Genomic DNA, 19465 nt, shown 5'->3' with positions numbered 1-19465 from the left:
TTCTGAGGTTGCTCCTGCGTGCACGATTTTCGACATCTTCTGGTCCAGTTTCTAAGGTTTTGATGCGGGAGGAGAGGACCATGATTTCGGTGGCCGTTGATTTTTGTGTCCAAGTCAGTGCTGGGAGTGACGTTTCGTTGGTTCCTACTCTCTCCTTTAATTTGCGATGGTCGTCTTTCAGTAGAGTAAGATCCGTTGCTAAATTATCTATATTCTTCTCTAGCGCTTCACGAGAGTCTTTGATGGCCAGGAGGACCGTGTCCAGTGTTGTTTCCTGTAGTGACGAATCTTCTGAGGGGTGCGAAGGTTTAGCGCTAACTATTTCGCCCTGGCTCTGCTCCTCACGTTTTTTGGTTTTCCCCATTGTTGGAGGGGTCGTTAGATTAGACGTTGTTTTATTTTTAATTATTGTGCTGGGGGGTCTTTATGACTCGTCGCCCTCTCCCATGGAGCGGGCGCAGTGGGGAGGCCAGGGGCCCCGGAGCCGCCGCAAGGGCGGACGGCGGGGGGAGAGTCAGGCGCGCCCCCGATCACCTCCCCCCCCCCCAGCCGGGAGTGCGAGGGTCCTGAGCCCTTCCCAGCTGTTTCTATGTTACTGGGGCTGTCAAGGTGGTGCCTCTCCGATTCTTATTTGTGGCCTGCTGTATCATTTTGTTTGGGGGCCCCTTCAGGCAGTCCCAGGCTTTTCAAAGGCTTCTGGGGGGCGCGTCTGCACCCATTCCTCCTTTCATCAACTGTCCCCAAGTTCGGCGGGGGGGCCCTCGGCGCCGGAGTGGCCCTTCTCGTGGTCCGGGCCAGCGTGCTGCCTTTATGGGGTTGGACCAGTACCGCCACACCTCCGCAGGTCACAATGTCCAATTTCCTTGCCTCTTTTCCTACCTCTCTTGAAATTCAGCGCCACTGGGGTGGGGTCTCATCGGCCGCGTCGTCCGGCTGGGGGGGGGCCCCAACAGCTAGGCCCCCTCCGACTCCCCGCACCATCCAGCAGTCCCCAGCCGTCGAGGGGCTCCGGCCTCGGCCCCCCACGAAGATGCACATCCGCGTGGGCAGGGGGAGGGGCCACGCACCCCTCCCGTCACTCCTCTCTCGCCGGGGGCTCACCCGCCCCACTCGCCGTTCCCGGCGGGGCCCCCGGTCACCGGGTTTGAGCCCGAACCACTACCGGGCAAGGGGCCGAGGCCCTCCCCGTCCGGCCGCCCCACCACTCACCGGCCTCTCCTCTGTCCCGCCGAGCGGATCACTCGACTCATGCGGCTCTGTCGATCAGCATCAGTTCTCCGGCCCCCACGGCCCTCGCTCCGTCTCCTCCGTACCTCGCCACAGGTCTGCCGCTCGCTCAGATGATCGTGGTCGCCATTTTGTTTCTGGCGGCCGCGGTGTAGTAAAACTCTTTATACAGTTCTCCGAGCCAGATTAAAGTCCGCGAGGGCCCCTTATGATCCAGGCGTCCTGCGGTGCTGTTGCCTGTGATCAGCTCCGATTTCTGAGTGCCGGTCAGCGGAATTAAGCAGGCCGGGCCCCGTTTACCACCCCGGAGGTCTGCCCTATGCGTGCGGCTCCATCAGCCGCTGGCCATGCCCCGTCAAGTGCATATATCTGAGGGTGAGTGTGACGCAAACCCTGTAGGACTCTGTGTGCCATGTGAATCTGAGGACTGTGGCTGTGGGATCCATTTTGGGTGCCACTAGTTTAGTGCTGGATGAAGAATGAGGACAGATTCCCCAGGCAGTGGAAGTGTATTGTGTGCATTCCTGAGGCTCCAAGGTGGAGAGCCAGACACTGAAGTGAAGGAGGATGGTGACAGAGCTTCCCTTATAAATTCAATGAGGGCCATTTTACAAAAGGGCTGCTGATGGCGGCTGGGTGCAGAGATCTCACACTTCATTTACCTATATTTGGGATATTCCACCTTGAACCCAGCTCTATTCTTCTCTGCTATAAGAGCTATCACTTTGTATAAAGGGTGTGTCTGAGGAGTACCACATTTGAAAGAGAAACAATTCAAACCAAGTCTGAAGCCTTAGACAATGGATTCACACCCTCTTTCTGGATAATGTTTATAAAAGTGGGATCCGAACCACCCCACTTTGTAACGGTTCAACTTCTTCTTGACCAAGGATGGGAGTGACCCACAGACTACTTGAAGAGCTTCTGTGCAACTAGAGTAAGGGTCTGCCTGACAGCCGGGCCCCCAAAAGTAAGGGGGAAACACCTTCTGGAGGAGTTGAGGGTCTGCCTGAAGTGCCTATAAGCAGGTCTGCTTGCTGAGAGAAGCAGGCATGTCTGGTTCTGCAGGACGAGAGACATGTGAGATGGACATGACTAGTGTGTTCCCAGTGATAGAAGGAAAGACAGCTAGTCCAGAGAGTGAAGCCAAGAGTGATCTGAGCCGTAGAAGGGTCCCAATGGTCATGGTACGTGGTTCCCATGTGAGCTGCATTATGACTTTCAAGAAACAAGTTGCAATGCGTCGCCTGGCAGACTGTCGAGGGCTTTAAAGACTAGCGCGGCTGCTGCAGATGGCATGGATATTGCAGCCACATTGCTGCTGCTGCAGATAGACATGACTTGAGGGCCACAACTGCTGAATGTATGCACCTGCCTGCAGCACACTGGGAAGGCTGCTGTTGCAGCGAGTGTTGCTGTACAGATCCGCTTCACTGATTTTACCCTCAAAATAATGTTCCAAAATGAGGCTACCACCTCGGTAACCACTGGAAAGGAGCTGCTGCAGTGACAGAGGGAGTACGAACCACACCCACCGCATTTCTACAGTTTCAATGATACCCAGCCAGAAGGCGTAGCCTGCATATGTGACAAGAGGCTAGCACGTGCAGAGGAGTCTGCCAGGTATGCTTTAGACTTTTGTGAGCATGGTCAAAAACACTGAACTGAGTTGCACATTTGATCCACAAGAGTATTTGATGTTATCTGTACCTGTGCAGATAACTACTAAAAGTGACTTAGACCCTATAGTACTAGCACAATTAATTGTGTAGAATTGAGTTATGCTGTGGGATTAAAGTACATTTCTTTTTATAACGAATCAGTACTGGACATGACTTGGTGTAGTGTTTGTTGAGTGATGAACACTGAGCTCTTGGCCTTCACTCTACCTGCTAGATAAGCCAGTGACTTCTCATCCCACTTCCCTGAGAGTCAAAGGTGGAAAAGGTTGAACTTGGCCCAGTTTGCACAGCCATAGTAGGGTGGACCCCAGGACACCCATGGCAGATAACCTCACCCCCATGGCTGTGGCTCAGCAGCCTCTGTCTGCCCTGTGGCCCACAAAATAGGGTCTGACACCAATCTACTATAAAGGCCAGTCTTCTAGCAGAAGAAAGGATATGCCTTTATGCACAAGACACAAAGTTAGCACAGCCTATCACCTGCTTCAGACCTTCAGCCTTCACGGAAGACGTGACATAAGACACAGTGCTCTCCAGCAGAGCAATGAACCCCAATATCACAGGCCAATTTATCCATCAATCTGTAAACTCACTTATTCACTTACTGATATGTGCATTCACTCTTCCATCTATCTATGGACTCACTCACCCATTAATTTATTCATACATTCATTATTTCGTGCAGTCATCGATGTATGCACCCACACTTCGTCCACCCATCCTTTCAGGTACTGGACAGACAGAAGGTCTGGTAAGCTCATCTGGTGCTGGCCTCAGGAAAGGGTGACTGATCCCATTAGTCAGCGCCACCCTGGACAGAACAGGGTACCTGAAAGGTGCCAGAAAGGAGGGCAAACCAACAAGGGTAATAAACATCATTAGCAAATCCTGCAGCCTCCTGACATTACGTGAGCAAAAAAAAGACAGACTTCATTTTACAGAATTAGAATCCGATAGAAGTTACAAATGCTGGAAGCAAAAATCGGTGCAACAAAGTAGCAGAGGGGAGAAGAACATGGTGCAAAATCAGAGAATGTTTGTATAGGAACATATCTGAAATCTTTGAATGTGATTGAAACATAAAATGATATCACAGGAACAGACCCTACTTCATCATGGACTGGGAACCTCAGATAACATCCTATGGACTGACCACCATCTTGGTAAGGGCTGTTTACAGGGTTTGTCCAAGTCTCTTATCTGGATTCTAGGGCATTCCTTTGCAAGTACAGAAGCTCAAGGTTGACATCCTTCAGAATGTGTCAAATTTTGCAGTCTCACCAGCGTCTCTTAATGTCCAGCCCTCCAGGTGGCTTGGTGAACCTTGCCTTCTGCGAGTGTGAGAGCACAGACACCAGAACACTCCAGTCGGCGATGGCGCCGAGCCATGTGCTGTGTGTGGCATCATGCTATTGGGCAGTATGTGAGGCACTCTGTCCTCCTTGGTATGCATGACGTGTCTGGACAGCTCTGAGTACTGCTCATGACACTGATCTCGGTACAGACCTTAACACATATGTAACATATCCATTCTCCCAAAGGTCACCCGTATATCCATGCGGGGAAGACTCATTTTTCCATTGCATGCATCAGTTCACCCAAAGATACAAATAAATGCACAAACTCATCAACCAATGAAGACATTTTTACCTATGGCAAAAGCCAAGCCTATTGGTGTTGTCAATGGTTGATTTTCATAGATCTCATTACTGGCTCTCCATGTCATTCCTGAGTCTCAATGTGGGTACATTGAGTTTTTCTCTTTGTTATGTTCTTTGCTCAGGTCTTTCTTCCTTTTTATATAGAGATTTGTTTAATTCAGCAAAGCCATTCCTCCAGTCCCCACCCTTTCATTTCTCACAGCCACTGTACAGGCATGGATGCATGGCTGCACTGTGGCTTGGTGCTTAATGGTACTGTGGCACAACTAGAAACAAATAGAACCGCCCCCATCTTCAGCACTGTCAGCAGGCAGCCATGCATTGATGGAGCTGCCATTAAAAACTGGCAGCATTGCACCCAAGTCATTCACACGTCACATGGCTTGAAGGGTGACTGACTGTACGCCAGCTCTGCAGGCCTTTCAGGGCCCGGGCCTTCAGGACATGCTCTATTTGTATATGAAACGGCCCCCCCACTTAGGTCAGAAAGGAGAGGGGGCTGTTGGGCCTGCAGCTGCAACATTGAAACACATCCAATGCACAATGATGAGACCTTTGCAACCCTGGGGATTTCCTGACAGATGAGGTGGGGACAGCACCCAAACAAAACAGCAGAAGCTTCTTATAATGTTTCTGAAAAGCATAGCTGGTAACTCCAACATCTTTAAATGAGAAACATCATCTGGTTTATATGAGAATCTAGGAGGTCTTTGGGACAAGAGGTAGGTTCAGATACAGCTTGAAACCTGCTCTAGGTGTGCAGTGATAGAAGCTCGTTTCAGCCAACATCTTCAGGTTTTACCTATGGACAACTTTTGTTGAAGACCTGTCGTGAACATCTCCAAGCCCCTTACGCATGGTTAGATGGTTTGTCCATCTCACTTTCCGTCTCCTAATAAGGTTACCTTCCTACCTGCTCTCGTTTTTGTCCCACCAATATCCTTCTGCTGCTGACGTCATGCACTTTGATGCATGAGTCACTATTTTGTCTCCTGCTTGGCCTCTTGTCCCTGCTCCTTTATTCTCTCCAATGCTCCTACAGTATTTTATCCTAGAAAAAAGTGCCACCTTGTGCTCTTAGCAGCAAGCTGATCTCCATCCGCGTTCCTCCAGGTGACCACCACCAAATCCAAAATGGCCGCCCATGTATGTCTGCATGCGCACATGCAACATGATCACAGGAATGCTGTTTTTGTTTTTTAAACATTCCAATGTTGTCACCATATGTGTATTCCGTGAATCAAGATGCCTCTGTGCACATGCGCACGTTTGGTCATCTTGTAATATTTTTCTTTAAAACAAAACAACATGGATTAAACGATGGAAGCCATGCATTGAATGGGTTTTATTTTGTTTTTACAAAAAACATTAGAAGATGGCCGACGTGTGTGCACACACATGCACATCAGCCGTTTTTAAGGTGTTTTTTTACATAAGATAGCCATTATATGTGCGCACTGTGGCCTTCTTGCAATTAGTTCTGCTTTTAAGAAAATACGTGGAAATCTTGGGATATCATTTTTTTTAAAACAAAGCCTATTTCAAGAACTCATTGGCAATGTCAATAGGTCTGCACCTGCTGTCGTGAGCAAAGGCAATGGCTTTGCCACTGCTCAGCCCTCAAGTGGTTGAATTCCCCTTGCTTTTAAGCTTGATGCAGGCAGTCTAATGTGCAAAACATATGTGCTACAACTGTCTCAAATAGGCATTATAAGAAATGGGTCATGTTAGATTACCAAGAGGTCTTTTACATATTCAATGAGTTGGATACTCCTCTTGGTTCAGCACATGCTGTCCCCCGGTGGCCCCTTGGTCCTTCCACCAGTGTCATTGACCTACCCAACGTCAGTCTGTCTCTCAGTTATTCCTCTTTCCCTCCAAATATCACTCATTTTTTAATAAAAAAAAAAAAAAGGATCTGACCAGACCTTGTTTAGGAATTCCCCCAACAGTTTACCTGTCATCCGTTTAAGAGATGCGCCTTTTTATCAAAAATGGTGACTCCTTTGGGTGAAGTGCAGGTGTGGGCACAGCAAGAATAGGAAAGAGACTATTCTGTTTGTGATTTTCAATATTTTGCCAAACGCAGGCATCAAGCACGAGTCCCAAAGGTAAACAGCCGTAGCCACACTGAGGCAGACACGGCAATCAGACCCCCGCCGCCATACATTCATTCATTTGTAACAATCCTGATGTGGACTGAGGGCAGGGTCGTCATACAGCCGCCAGGAGCCACTTGAGTAGGAAGAAAGGGGCATATTTACAAGAAAGAGGCGCATCGGTCCTGATGCGCCACTTTTCTTCCGCCCGTTGCGGGGCCCTAACAATACCATGGTTGCTCGTATTTACAATACGGGGCACTGTGGCTGTCGTTACCACAACAGCGTAAAAAGGTTTGCTGCTGTTCTGGTGCTTTGCTGCACTAGTGCCAAAAATGTTGGCGTTAGCCCAGCAAAGCACAGAGAGTCCCATAGGCCAATACAGGAGCGTCACTTTAATGCCTGTCTTGGGCAAAATTATGGAAAAAATGTCCCAGGGATATCTTGTAAATTTCACTGCGCCATTTTCTTAGGCCTTCCTGCGGGGGAACGCCCCCTTACATACATTTGCCTGGGACAGGAATAATATGGCGCAAGGGGTTACAAAGTGGCGCACAGCACTCCTTGCGCCTCTTTGTAAATATGGCGCGGGGAATGGTCTTTTTAACACTGCCTTAGCATAAACAAATGATGCTGAGCAGCGCAAGGTGGCGGTAGGGACTTGTAAACATGCCCCTGAATATTTTTGTATCATGTTAGGCCTTTAGGTTACAGCAACAGCAGGCAGGTCCTGTCAGGGCTTCACCCTCCTCCTAATGGCCCTGTCTCCCACTCCAGACAACACACCAACATTCTATTCCATCACTCACTCGCAGCCCTTAGCTAGACATGCGCTATTTGCACAGGCTCCTGGGTGCCTGAGCTAAAAAATTTTGGGCTGAGGATGCCACAGTTCCTGTGGGCGTGACCTCCTCAGATCAGTAGAGGTCCTTTGAGGCCCTCCCCTCAGTGACAAATGCTAGTTTCACTTATTGCCTCCAACCTGGGCGCTTCCGTTTTAAGTCCTGAAGCACCATAGACGAGTGTCAATCAGTAACACCTCATCAAAGAGCGGGGTGAGGTCAGCAGTCTCACTGACCCCATCCCACTCTGTAACGAAGTTGGGACTGCTGCCTTCCCTCATTGGCTGACAAAAGGTCAACCAATCATGGAAGGAAGCAGTCCCAACGCTCCTGGAACCTACAAGGCTGAGCTGCAGGTAAGTGTGTGTGTATTATTATTTTTTTAACTAAATGTTCGGTGTGCACGTGCGCATGTTTGAATATTTGGTAATGAGTGTTGTGAATGGATGTGTGTGTGAATGAATGAGTGTGCATGTGTGTCCTGTCCTCTCCCCTCTCTCCTAAAATTACCGTCCGCCACTGTAAACAAGTTTTGAAAAAGAAGTTAAATTCCCCAAGTGTAGAAGTTGCCAATTACCTGAGCAAAGCTGGCGAAAAACAGCTGACTGTGAGTAAAACCAATCTGAGGTAAGACTGTTTCCTGCTTCCGTCTCTTCAGCCAGTTCTCATAGGCCTGCAGAGGAGGAAAGGGGTGGAGGGAAGGTGAATGTTGTACACCAACTTAATGAAAGAAAGTAAAACAATATTTTAGTAATTGAATCAAGGCCATGTGGTATAAATTAAAATAATGCGGCCTGGCTGGTTCCTGGCAGGTTTTCAGGATATCCACAAAAGAATCAAGCACTGATATAACCAATACTTCTACTTGTTTTTCAAGTGAAAATTGCTTTACAGAGTTTGGGCCAGATTTACAAGGCCCTAATGCCACCAGAGTATCACTTTTTGTGACGCTCTGGTGGTGCTGTGCAGTGTGCCACATTTATAAGACGGTGCTGAGCCACGTTTTGTGGCTTAACAGTGCCTTGTAAATATAGTCCTCTCTGATGCAGTTTTCTGCATCATAGGGCTGTGCAATGGGTGTTGCTGTGGGCGTTCCACTGCAACAATCATTGCTTTTGATGCTGCACTAGAAGGCATAAATCTGTGGCAGCACCAAAAACTAACGCCACCCCAGAGGTGACGTTATCATGGAACAACGAGGAGGAATCCTTTTATCCCTCCACGTTTTTTCTTTTTCCATGTGTGCTGTATTCTGCAGCACACATAGAAAGAAGAAAGGCCATGAATAAATGTTTATGTACAGGAAGGTGCCCGTTCCTGCACATAAACAATCAAACAGCATGACGCCCTGGTACTTCTATGTGTGCTGCATTCTGCAGCACACACAGAAATGTCAAAATGCCATTGTAGATTGTTTATGTGCAGGAAGGGGCACTTTCCTGCACATAAACAATCAATCCCCTCAACGCAAAAATACTTGCACCTAAGTGCTTGCTTTGGCACTGGCAGCTAAATTTAGCACCACCGCTAGGGTAAGCACAGGGGTGGGCTGTATTTCAGTACATACAGCGCATCTCTACATTTCTAAAGTGGTGATGCGCCACCTATTTTGGCACAGCATGGCACTGAGCCACTTTCTAGTAAATCTGGCCCTTTGTGTCTATGATTATGTGAGTGGGTGAGTGAATGACAATGAGTCAAAGAGTCAGTGAGTGCATGGTCAGTTGAATGAGTGACGGCATAGCCAATAGGTGAATAAATGAAGAGGGATGATCATAAAAGTGAATCTACATCGGTGGACCTGTGCATGAAAGTTCTAATGCCCATGAGAATGAATGGATGCATATGAGGCTGATTGATAAGAGTGAAGATGATGGATGGATGGATAAATAATGATGGACGGATGCATAGGTTGATGAATACATTCGAGTGAGGATGAATATATGAATGGAGATGGATCAAAGGATGCATAAACAACTTTGAGAATGAACAGGTAAAAGATATTTCCAGCACTAGTATTTCGGTTGTATCCTCAGTAGTAAAACCTGGAGAAGACAACATTGGGAGAAATCATGAGAGTGTTTTAAGAAATGAGTGTTCAAAGGTCCCAGAATGAAGGGGCAGAGATTCCCTTAGTCCAAAGCATTTAAAGGGAGGGCACCAGGGGCCAGATGTATCAAAGCTTTTTGCATTCGCAAACGGTGCGAATGCCCATTTGCAAATGCAAAAAGCCCTTTCAGAATGTATCAAAGGCATTCTGAATGCAATTTTAAGGAATCGCTAAAATAACGATTCCTTAAAATTGCGACCCTGTTTAGAGAGTCGCAAATTGCGACTCTCTAAATAAGGAATCACAAATAAGGAATCCTTATTTGCGATTTCTAAAGCACATGTATGAAGCAATTCCTGAATGCGAATTGGGCATTAAGGGATCGCTATTACGACCAAGTTGAACTTGGTGGTAACCATGTGCACATTTTAAAAATGCATTTAAAAATAAATTTTTAAAATTTACATGTAAAGCCCACATCCCCTTTCGGCATGTGTGCACCTTACATGTTGTTGAAAAATGTTTTTGGGTGCAGCATAGGGGGCCTTAGGCCCCCATCAACCTGTACTTTGCATTTCCCAAAATTGCAAATTCCAGTTAGGAATTCGCAATTTGGGACATGCAAAATATTCACAAATATGGGCCTACATGCCCATAGATGCGAACGGGGGCCGGTATCGCAATTTTAAAGAAATCGCTATTACCGAATCGCAAATCTGATACATTGCATTTTGCGATTCAGAAATAGCGATTTCTTAAAAAACGCTATTTCCAAATAGCAAAAGGCCTTTTTCATACATCTGGCCCCAGGTTTCTAACGGCTGCCACCTGTCTGCAGATGCAGTGAGCGTAAGGAGGGAACAGGTCAGGCTTCAGCACCCCAGGTTGTTCTCGGCATCAAGGTGCTCTTCCAAGTGAAAACACATTCCACAAATAATACATACAATTAAATATTTACTATTTTGATGTCAATTGGAATTTCCAAAGGTATTCACTGAAGATTTACTAGAATGGTGTAACATGGTCTGATTGCTTAGCGCCTGTAACAGGTGACCAGGTCTATGACTTGTAGCTTTGAGTAGTGTTGTGGGCGATTTGGTCAGGTCATAAAATATAGCATTATTGCCATGTAATAAACAAATATTTCATGACCCACTGCCCATAAGTGTCCAGGGTGAAAGAATGGTTGAATCTTCCTTACAATGAGGAGTTAGAAGGTAGCACTTCAGTTGAACCTGTATATGTGATCTGTGCTATCAGGTTGTGTTCTTTAAAGTAATCAAGTGATTTGGAGAATGATCCCAAAGCGAGAGGGAGAATGCAAGTCTTGCAACTGACCCACCACATTCTTTGGCAGCTAGTAAAGAATCTTTGGAGTGCAAGAGGATCAAAACAGTTTCAGAAGTGTTTAATTTTAAAGGAAAAGAGGATATCCAAGTTGGTGCCATTATCTGGGCAGATCTCCTGATTTAATACAAAGGCTTGAGATTTTGTGCCAGGGTTGAATATTGTCTGTACATTAATGCCTGGGGATCGTTTCATCTTGCAGAACTGAACCTAGAGCCCGTCTTCTAATGTAGACACTATGGCCCTAATTATGACTTGACTGCCACATTATGGGTACTGCCGGATTTCCCCCACACATTAGGTGGAAATCCGGCAGTAGCCATGCTGGCAGTCGGAGGTGCCTGAGTGGTGATACCACCTGCACCTCCTGCTAGTAGGACGCTGACAGACGTATTTTGACCATACAGATGGCCTGATGGTGTCCTGCTGGTGGGGTGCTGCTGGCGGTAGCAGCACACCTTCCCGTTCCCCGACGGACGATCTCCTCACCAGACAAGTTAAGTCGGGCATCTGACAGGGGAGGGGGTGTTGTGTGTGCATATCTGAGTGTGTGGTGTCTGTGTGTGTGTATGAATGTGTGTGTGCGTGGGTGAATGTGTCTGTGAGTGTTGTGTATGTGTGGTTGTATGCATGTGAGTGAATGCGTGTATGAATGTTACAGTGAGTGCATGTCTGCATGTCAGTGTGTATGCGTGTGAGTATGTGTGAGTGAATGCGTGCATGGATGAGTGTGAGTGAATGCGTGTATGGAAGTGGTGGTGACTGGCTGTATGCGTTGTGCATGTGGTTGAGTGTGTGCATGATTGTGGGGAGGAGGTGGGAAAGGGGGGGCGCTCTGACTCAAGGGGGGTGAGAGGTCAGGTGATTGCTGGGGTGGGTTGTGGGAGCTGTGTACCGGTGAAAGGGAAGAAATTCCCTGTCACCAGTAGCCTTACCTCCATGGTTTTCGTGGCGGTGCTACCGCTGCAGAAACCACGGCGGTAGGCCAGCTCATTCTACCACTGGAGGTCTTGTGTGGCCCAGCGGGTCAGAGATGCACATCTCCGGCCCAGTGGTTAATACCACCATGGGGGTATAAGGAGAGATGTGGTGTGTTGGCAAAGGCCAACCCGCCACACTCATAATGTGGTAGCATACACCGCCAGCCTGTAGTGGTGATACTGCCACATTAACCCCGGCGGTCAAAAGACCACCAGGGTTAAAATGAGGGCTTATAACCCTCCTCACGTGTTGATATTCTACTAGCATACATTGTAACTTGCAAGCCTAGTTGTAAGTTTCACTCATTCTGTGGATTGTTGCCATGGATGTTTGTGGTGGAGAAGGGAGTGCTATAGAAGGTAGCATACAAAAGATATTGAGTCTAGCAACACTTACTTCTGGTCATAGATCATAGTGCTAAAGAGAAGAAAAATAGGAAATTTCAAAAATTATTATTGTGTTATAGACCCCAGGGGAACTCATTTTAAGCATGACAGAACAGGATGAAGAGTTCCCATATGTGTCAAGTTCTTTAATGTGGGAAAACTTTGAATGCCAGCACGGTGTAGCTACAGTGAGAGAAGACACCTAACTTACAATTACAAATTATTTGCTATACAAAATTGATCAGACAAAATGTTTAAAGGTGAGAGAATCTATACTTTTCTGCTGGCAAAATGTAAGGGCCCAATTCACAAAGATAAACTTTGACGTCAGGTCTAAACGTACTTTGGTGAATCGGGCCCTTAGCGAGTACAGTTACCTGTTGAGCGATGGCCAAACCACCGCAGTCCGCCATGTTTTCCAGTAGTGTGACGGTGCCGTTAACGGTCAGGTTCTGCAGGGTGTAGCTGTTATACTGCTTTTCCATGCACAACAGTCTCTCTTCCAACCCATTTTCATCTCCACTCATAATGGGATGGGGCACTGGGAACATTGGGAAAAAGGAACACAAACAAATAGGGGACAGTTATCAGGGGATACAGAGGTGCAGTCCCCCCACCCCTTCCTTGCCATCACGTATACTTATATATCTTAGTGGGGAAAAGTAACATTTCAAACTTTTTCCAAAATTCTCATTTTCATTTTGTGAACATTTTCAATTTGTGTTTTAGAGCTACGTAGGTTCAGAGACACAGCACTGAAACTTCCCAATGTCAGCCAAGAGATATATAATTGGTTGGCATTTTTTTGTCAAATTAGTCTATTTTTTTTTTTAAAGCTTGAACCAGATCAACGAACATGAGCAGTATACAGCATAGAAAGTACTTATTGTGTATGTCTGCATGTACGTAAGTATGTGGTATTTCAAGGTGGCAGAGCCTTCATCAGAACCAAAGACAAGCATAAAGTCAACAAGTGATTGGAGAGGGACCTGTTTTTTGGATTGTTGCTGCATTGTGATGTAGTGTTCTTAAAGAGGTGTGTCTTCCACTCTTTCCTAAATTGTAGAAGCTTTTGAGCGGTCCTGATGGATACGGGGATGTTGTTCCAGACTTTGGGTGAATATATAGAAACAGATGCCAAACAATATTATCTGGTTAAAATGTAACTTTAATCAAAGAATAATAAATCATAAATGTGGATACCCACTCTTAGTAAATGAGTTCCTTGCAGATTGCATTGCATGTAAAACTGTGTTACATAAACATCTCTGATACCTAGCATGAATTGGTCCTGCAGGAGTTACGTTGTACACCCTTGCCACTGCCACTTCCCGTGGATTGTCCTCAAAGATATGTGGGCTTCATACTGTGTGATGTTGGAAATGCCGGACCTCTAAGAGTGGCTGTCCGATCCACACCAAGGGGTATATTTACAAGAAAGTGGTGCATTGGTCTTGATGCACCACTTTTCTTGAATCCATCTGCGGCACCTAATGACACCCTGGTTGCACCTTATTTACAATACAGCGCACCATGGCAGTCGTTACCACAAAAGCGTCCACATTTTTGGTGCTGTTGTGGCCGTTTCTTGTACTAGCGCCAAGCACAGGAAGGCCCATTGGCGTCACTTTCCCGCCTGCCGTGGCCACGCATTAAAAATGAGAGAAAAAATGGTGCAGCGTAATCTTCTAAATTTCACTGCACCATTTTTTCGGGCCTCCTGCAGAGGAACGCCCACCTTTGCATACATTATGCCTGGCAAAAGAATGATGTGGCACAAGGTTTTACAAAGTGGCGCAATGCATTAATTGTGCCACTTTGTAAATATAGTGTGGGGATTTGCCTCCTTGACTCCGACTTAGTGTGAAAAATGACGCTAGTGCGGCGCAAGGCAGCGGTAGGGGCTTTTAAATATGCCCCCAAGTGTCTTGCCAGTTGGCCACATTGTGGACTCAATAACACTGATGTTTACGTCGAGATGACTGCTGTTGAACTTACTGCATATGAAGCCCATTCTTTCGGGCAGGAGAAGGTTGGCTCCGCTTCAGGGCTATCACTTTTATTGGGAGCAGAGGGGTACTTGGGGCAAGTCCTCTGGCAGGGCCAATGTTTGTAAATGGACGGAGCTTGTGGTAACATGGCTCTCCTAGTGAGCTCACATCACCCTGTGACATTGCTTCTGAGAAGAAAAGATGGTCCTTCTTCAGGTAGCGCCCTTCAGGTAACTTTGTCACCCTCGCTGCTGCTGGTGAATGAAGTGAGGCAGTAGGGGCCACATTTGGGCTCATGGGTCAGTCCCTGGCTTACTCCATCAGAGCAGTAACTGGCCTCTCCCTCAACTCACCTGATTCACTCACACCTAGCTCTGGGACACAGGTGCCATGTTGTTTGTTGGGGTGGGTGGGGAACGGGGTCGTTGGCGTGAGTAGCTCTTTGCAGCAGGGAGGGAGCAGGTGAATGGAGGGTTTAAAAGGACACAGATGTCTTAAAACAGTGCATGCCATAAACAATGATTAAAAGCACTTTAAACCTATCCAATGGAGTCACGTGGGAGGGGTGCTGCTGGTCACATGACCTTACTGCGGATTGTTCTATGCGACCCTCTGAAGGTTGGCGCCCTGGGTCCAGACCCAGTTTACCCATGCCAAAAGCCCATTCTTCTGACAGGAAAAGTTTCCAAGCAGACACTGGCACTCTTGAAGGTGCTTGATTTTAAGAACAAGTCACTGACTAACTTAAAATACTTTATTTATATTATACTTTATATTTGTGTCTCCACAATATTGCCTGTGACAAAGAAACTAACCAGAAGCATTTACAAACTACAAATCGACTAATATCTGAGATTGTTTGACAAAATATGCCAAAAGTGATTTTCAGTCTACATTTACCTTCATAGTTGTTAATAGTCTTTGGGAGAGGGCCATTTGTAACTTTTCCTCTAAATAGTTCTCAGATTGTGGAGGGCCGTGGAGGAGGTTCAGTCTCCTGGCGTGTACCCCTGCACGTAAGGCATCTGTCGAAGCCTCCTAGGGGCAGAAGTGTAAACTGCTCAAAGACTGGTCTTCTATCGTGAAGAGTGATCAGTCTAAGATACAAGCAGATGTGATCTATCTCCTAATTATGCAAACTCGTCCTAACCAATGGATGTTCATTCACAAGGATGTGTATGATATGTCCAGACCTTGAATGGATTTTATTGCAAATGAGGTTGTTCTAAAAAGTACCTATGCAAACCATCTGGATCACTGAGGGATGCACTTGTGCACTGCCTGCTTGCCAGAAATAATAACATCTGTTGTAGAGCTTGGCTAGATTCGTTTGCAGATGTTGCAAAGAGACTCTTTTTAGGGAGGGCCTTCCCATTTTTCCCATTTTTTGGACTGCTGTGCTGGTAATCTTGAACGCTAACACTGCAACACTGTTATCTAGTGCACAGTGTATGAGCTCTGGCCTCTAAAACATCTTGGAATTGGCTGAAAACCTGATTGGCACTGTTGCCTCTCCTACATGGCAATAGTAAATGGCGCAGATTTCCACCTATAATATGGAAAGCTAAGTGCCACTTGTGGACTGCAGCACCTATTGTGCCATTCAGCACAGTGGCAAGGAAAACATGGCTTCAGGCCTACCCTTTGTAGCTTGACAACAGAAGCTTGAGCCCATCTGCAGAGACCTGTCAAAATCACCCTTTAGGCAAGTAGAAAAACATGATTTTAAATATTAAATAAGTCACCCGTAAGCGCACCTTGTTGGCCACAAAGTAGTATGCATAATATTTAAGAGGGAAACATGTGTGACATTAAAAATGGCATATTCCCCCCAGTGACTAGGCAGAAAATTACATTATCACTAGTCAGGCTGTAGCTGGCACCTAGGAAAAGCCAAACGATAGATTATACATTTTAATCCATAACTTTTTACCTGTACCAGCTACAGACTCAGTTCAAAGACTTATTTTCATATTTAATAAAAATCCAATCTAATTGCAAAGTCGAATTTTTATTAAATATATTTTAAATGTATCTTTTAAAAGTTTACTTCTACCCAGCATGAAGCTGTTGGAGGCTAATTTGCATTACCTCTCCAGCAACTGCCCAGCCTCAAATTTGCCTAAATTACGCATGAAAGGGTTGTGAGAACTGCTCCCAGAGCAGAGATAATGGCCTGGGAGCGGGAGGTGTTTTCTTCCACAGCAGGAAGACTGATGGGATGGAACCAGGATATTAATTTACTTCAAAAAGGCCCTTCCTGCCACTAGTAAATGTCTGGTGACACTTAGAAGGACTCACCTTTTGTCCCCATAGGTAGGCTAGCACCAAGCCCAGTGGGAGGGAAGTTACCCCCAAAACCAATTTTAAATGGCAGTGGAATGGGCTGCTCATTACCCTGTCCATACCTATGGATGGAGACACAGGCTCTGCACAACGGGAGAAGCGTTTCTCTGTCTCACAATCTGAGAGAGAGGGGCCCTGTAGGATTGTTGCAGTAGGGCAAACAGGTACTGTGGAGAAGGAGGGTAGGGTTGCTCACAGTATCAGGGATTGAGCACAGGTTTATTTAATTTAAACTGTGTGACATTTAGCAGGCGGTGGCGTTAACCTCTGAGGTGTGGAGGCGGACACTTGTCAGACCCCAAATAATAATCCACCTTCCTACAACAAAGCAAGAGAAAGTGCCCCTTAGAAACACATGGTGCATCTAGAAGCTAGGTACCCTTCAAAGGAGCACTGTTGGTGTGTTGATCTTCAGCCTCCCATCTTCATCAAAGCTTTCATCCTACTCAAATAGTGTCAAGAACCTCTTTACATACAATACAACAATACAATGTATGAATGAGACTAACAGACCAAGCGCATCAATGGGCATATTACAGAATGGTCCAATGTACTCACCATATTCATTGAAGGCGTGAAGCAATTCATGGGCCATAAACACTCCAATAGCTCCAAAGTTGACAGCGCTGACAAGGAAAAGAAAACATTTTAATGGAAAGTTATGAGCTGTGCGATGATGAGCTGCGCGATGATGAGCTGCGCGATGATGAGCTGTGAGAAAGCATGTAACACAGGTAAGAGCTCCTCATATTTGCCAAGACACGGGGTACCAGGCAGGACCACACTGATTTCAAGGATTTGGTGTGTCTTCGGAAAATAATTCTGGAGACTTAGAGGGAGAATAACAAGGCCATGCAGATCTAGAAATGCTTGTTAAAATGGATCCAGTAGAAACATATCTCACTTTGGCTGTCTTGCAGGTTCACAGTGAAATTCTGATCCCTCCGCAGACAGGAGTTTGCACAGGGATTGCAATTATGGGTTCTGTGACAATTGTCACAGCTCCATTGTTTCTCCTGAGAGATTCCAGCAAGTCAAACCTGCTGGAATTCATCAGGGAAAATTCTATAAATAGAAGGGGAAAGCTGTGGGATTCGGACTGTTAAAAAGTGATTCTGAATCTAATACCTCAGTTTTATGTTGTAAACTCTGAACAGGAGGTATTTAACACATTCAGTAAATGCCATCACCTGGAGGTAATGGTATTAACTGGTTACTGGGTGTGGTAGATACCTCACCCTATTCCAACCAACTTATAATGAAAGCCTTTGTGTTCTTCTTCCCATTCAACCACAGCTGGACTCTCCACTCAACCACTCTGGTCTTTCCCCACTAGGCTGCAGTCTAGGGAGCGGCTTCCAGTCAAGCATGAGCTGCCATGATCCCATCATGCCCAAAAGTGTGTGTTATTGACACGGCCTCCTGCAGTGTTGGGCTGGCTTCAACATTGTTGCCACTGATGCCTTTGAGATGCAGCCCAGCCCTGCATTCAGGCAGTGCTCCAGAAGGTATGGGTTGATCACTCAGGCGGTGCTCCAGAAGGTAAGGGTTGACCACTCAGGCAGTGTTCCAGAAGGCATGGGTTGACCACTCAGGCAGTGTTCCAGAAGGCATGGGTTGATCATTCAGGCAGTGCTCCAGAAGGCATGGGTTGATCATTCAGGCAGTGCTCCAGAAGGCATGGGTTGATCACTCAGGCAGTGTTCCAGAAGGCATGGTTTGATCACTCAGGCAGTGCTCCAGAAGGCATGGGTTGATCATTCAGGCAGTGCTCCAGAAGGCATGGGTTGATCACTCACCAGAAGGCATGGGTTGATCATTCAGGCAGTGCCCCAGAAGGCATGGGTTGATCATTCAGGCAGTGCCCCAGAAGGCATGGGTTGATCACTCAGGCAGTGTTCCAGAAGGCATGGGTTGACCATTCAGGCAGTGCTCCAGAAGGCATGGGTTGATCACTCAGGCAGTGTTCCAGAAGGCATGGTTTGATCACTCAGGCAGTGTTCCAGAAGGCATGGGTTGATCATTCAGGCAGTGCTCCAGAAGGCATGGGTTGATCACTCAGGCAGTGTTCCAAAAGGCATGGTTTGATCACTCAGGCAGTGCTCCAGAAGGCATGGGTTGATCATTCAGGCAGTGCTCCAGAAGGCATGGGTTGATCACTCACCAGAAGGCATGGGTTGATCATTCAGGCAGTGCCCCAGAAGGCATGGGTTGATCATTCAGGCAGTGCTCCAGAAGGCATGGGTTGATCACTCACCAGAAGGCATGGGTTGATCATTCAGGCAGTGCCCCAGAAGGCATGGGTTGATCATTCAGGCAGTGCCCCAGAAGGCATGGGTTGATCACTCAGGCAGTGTTCCAGAAGGCATGGGTTGACCATTCAGGCAGTGCTCCAGAAGGCATGGGTTGATCACTCAGGCAGTGTTCCAGAAGGCATGGTTTGATCACTCAGGCAGTGTTCCAGAAGGCATGGGTTGATCATTCAGGCAGTGCTCCAGAAGGCATGGGTTGATCACTCAGGCAGTGTTCCAGAAGGCATGGGTTGATCATTCAGGCAGTGCTCCAGAAGGCATGGGTTGATCACTCAGGCAGTGTTCCAGAAGGCATGGGTTGACCATTCAGGCAGTGCTCCAGAAGGCATGGGTTGATCACTCAGGCAGTGTTCCAGAAGGCATGGTTTGATCACTCAGGCAGTGTTCCAGAAGGCATGGGTTGATCATTCAGGCAGTGCTCCAGAAGGCATGGGTTGATCACTCAGGCAGTGTTCCAGAAGGCATGGGTTGATCACTCAGGCAGTGCTCCAGAAGACATGGGTTGATCATTCAGGCAGTGTTCCAGAAGGCATTGGTTGAT

The 19465-nt window shown here is 46.9% G+C and overlaps 1 protein-coding gene across 4 annotated transcripts in view; it reads right to left on the bottom strand.

The window, feature by feature from the left end:
* Window positions 1–19465, bottom strand: part of LOC138303562 (kell blood group glycoprotein-like) — a 265259-nt gene that overhangs the window by 8377 nt on the left and 237417 nt on the right. For all 4 annotated transcript variants that reach the window (XM_069242815.1, XM_069242817.1, XM_069242818.1 and 1 more), the window contains 3 exons: window positions 17171–17238; window positions 12653–12816; window positions 8089–8184 (listed from right to left, as the gene is read on the bottom strand). In XM_069242815.1, the coding sequence (XP_069098916.1) occupies window positions 8089–8184; window positions 12653–12816; window positions 17171–17238 (328 nt within the window). The remainder of the gene's footprint in view (window positions 1–8088; window positions 8185–12652; window positions 12817–17170; window positions 17239–19465) is intronic.

The sequence above is a fragment of the Pleurodeles waltl genome, chromosome 7, assembly GCF_031143425.1.
Source record: "Pleurodeles waltl isolate 20211129_DDA chromosome 7, aPleWal1.hap1.20221129, whole genome shotgun sequence".
In the NCBI taxonomy this organism is placed as follows: Eukaryota; Metazoa; Chordata; class Amphibia; order Caudata; family Salamandridae; genus Pleurodeles; species Pleurodeles waltl.
Note: the sequence above shows the minus strand (reverse complement) of the source record. Positions and strands in the feature narration are given on the sequence as shown.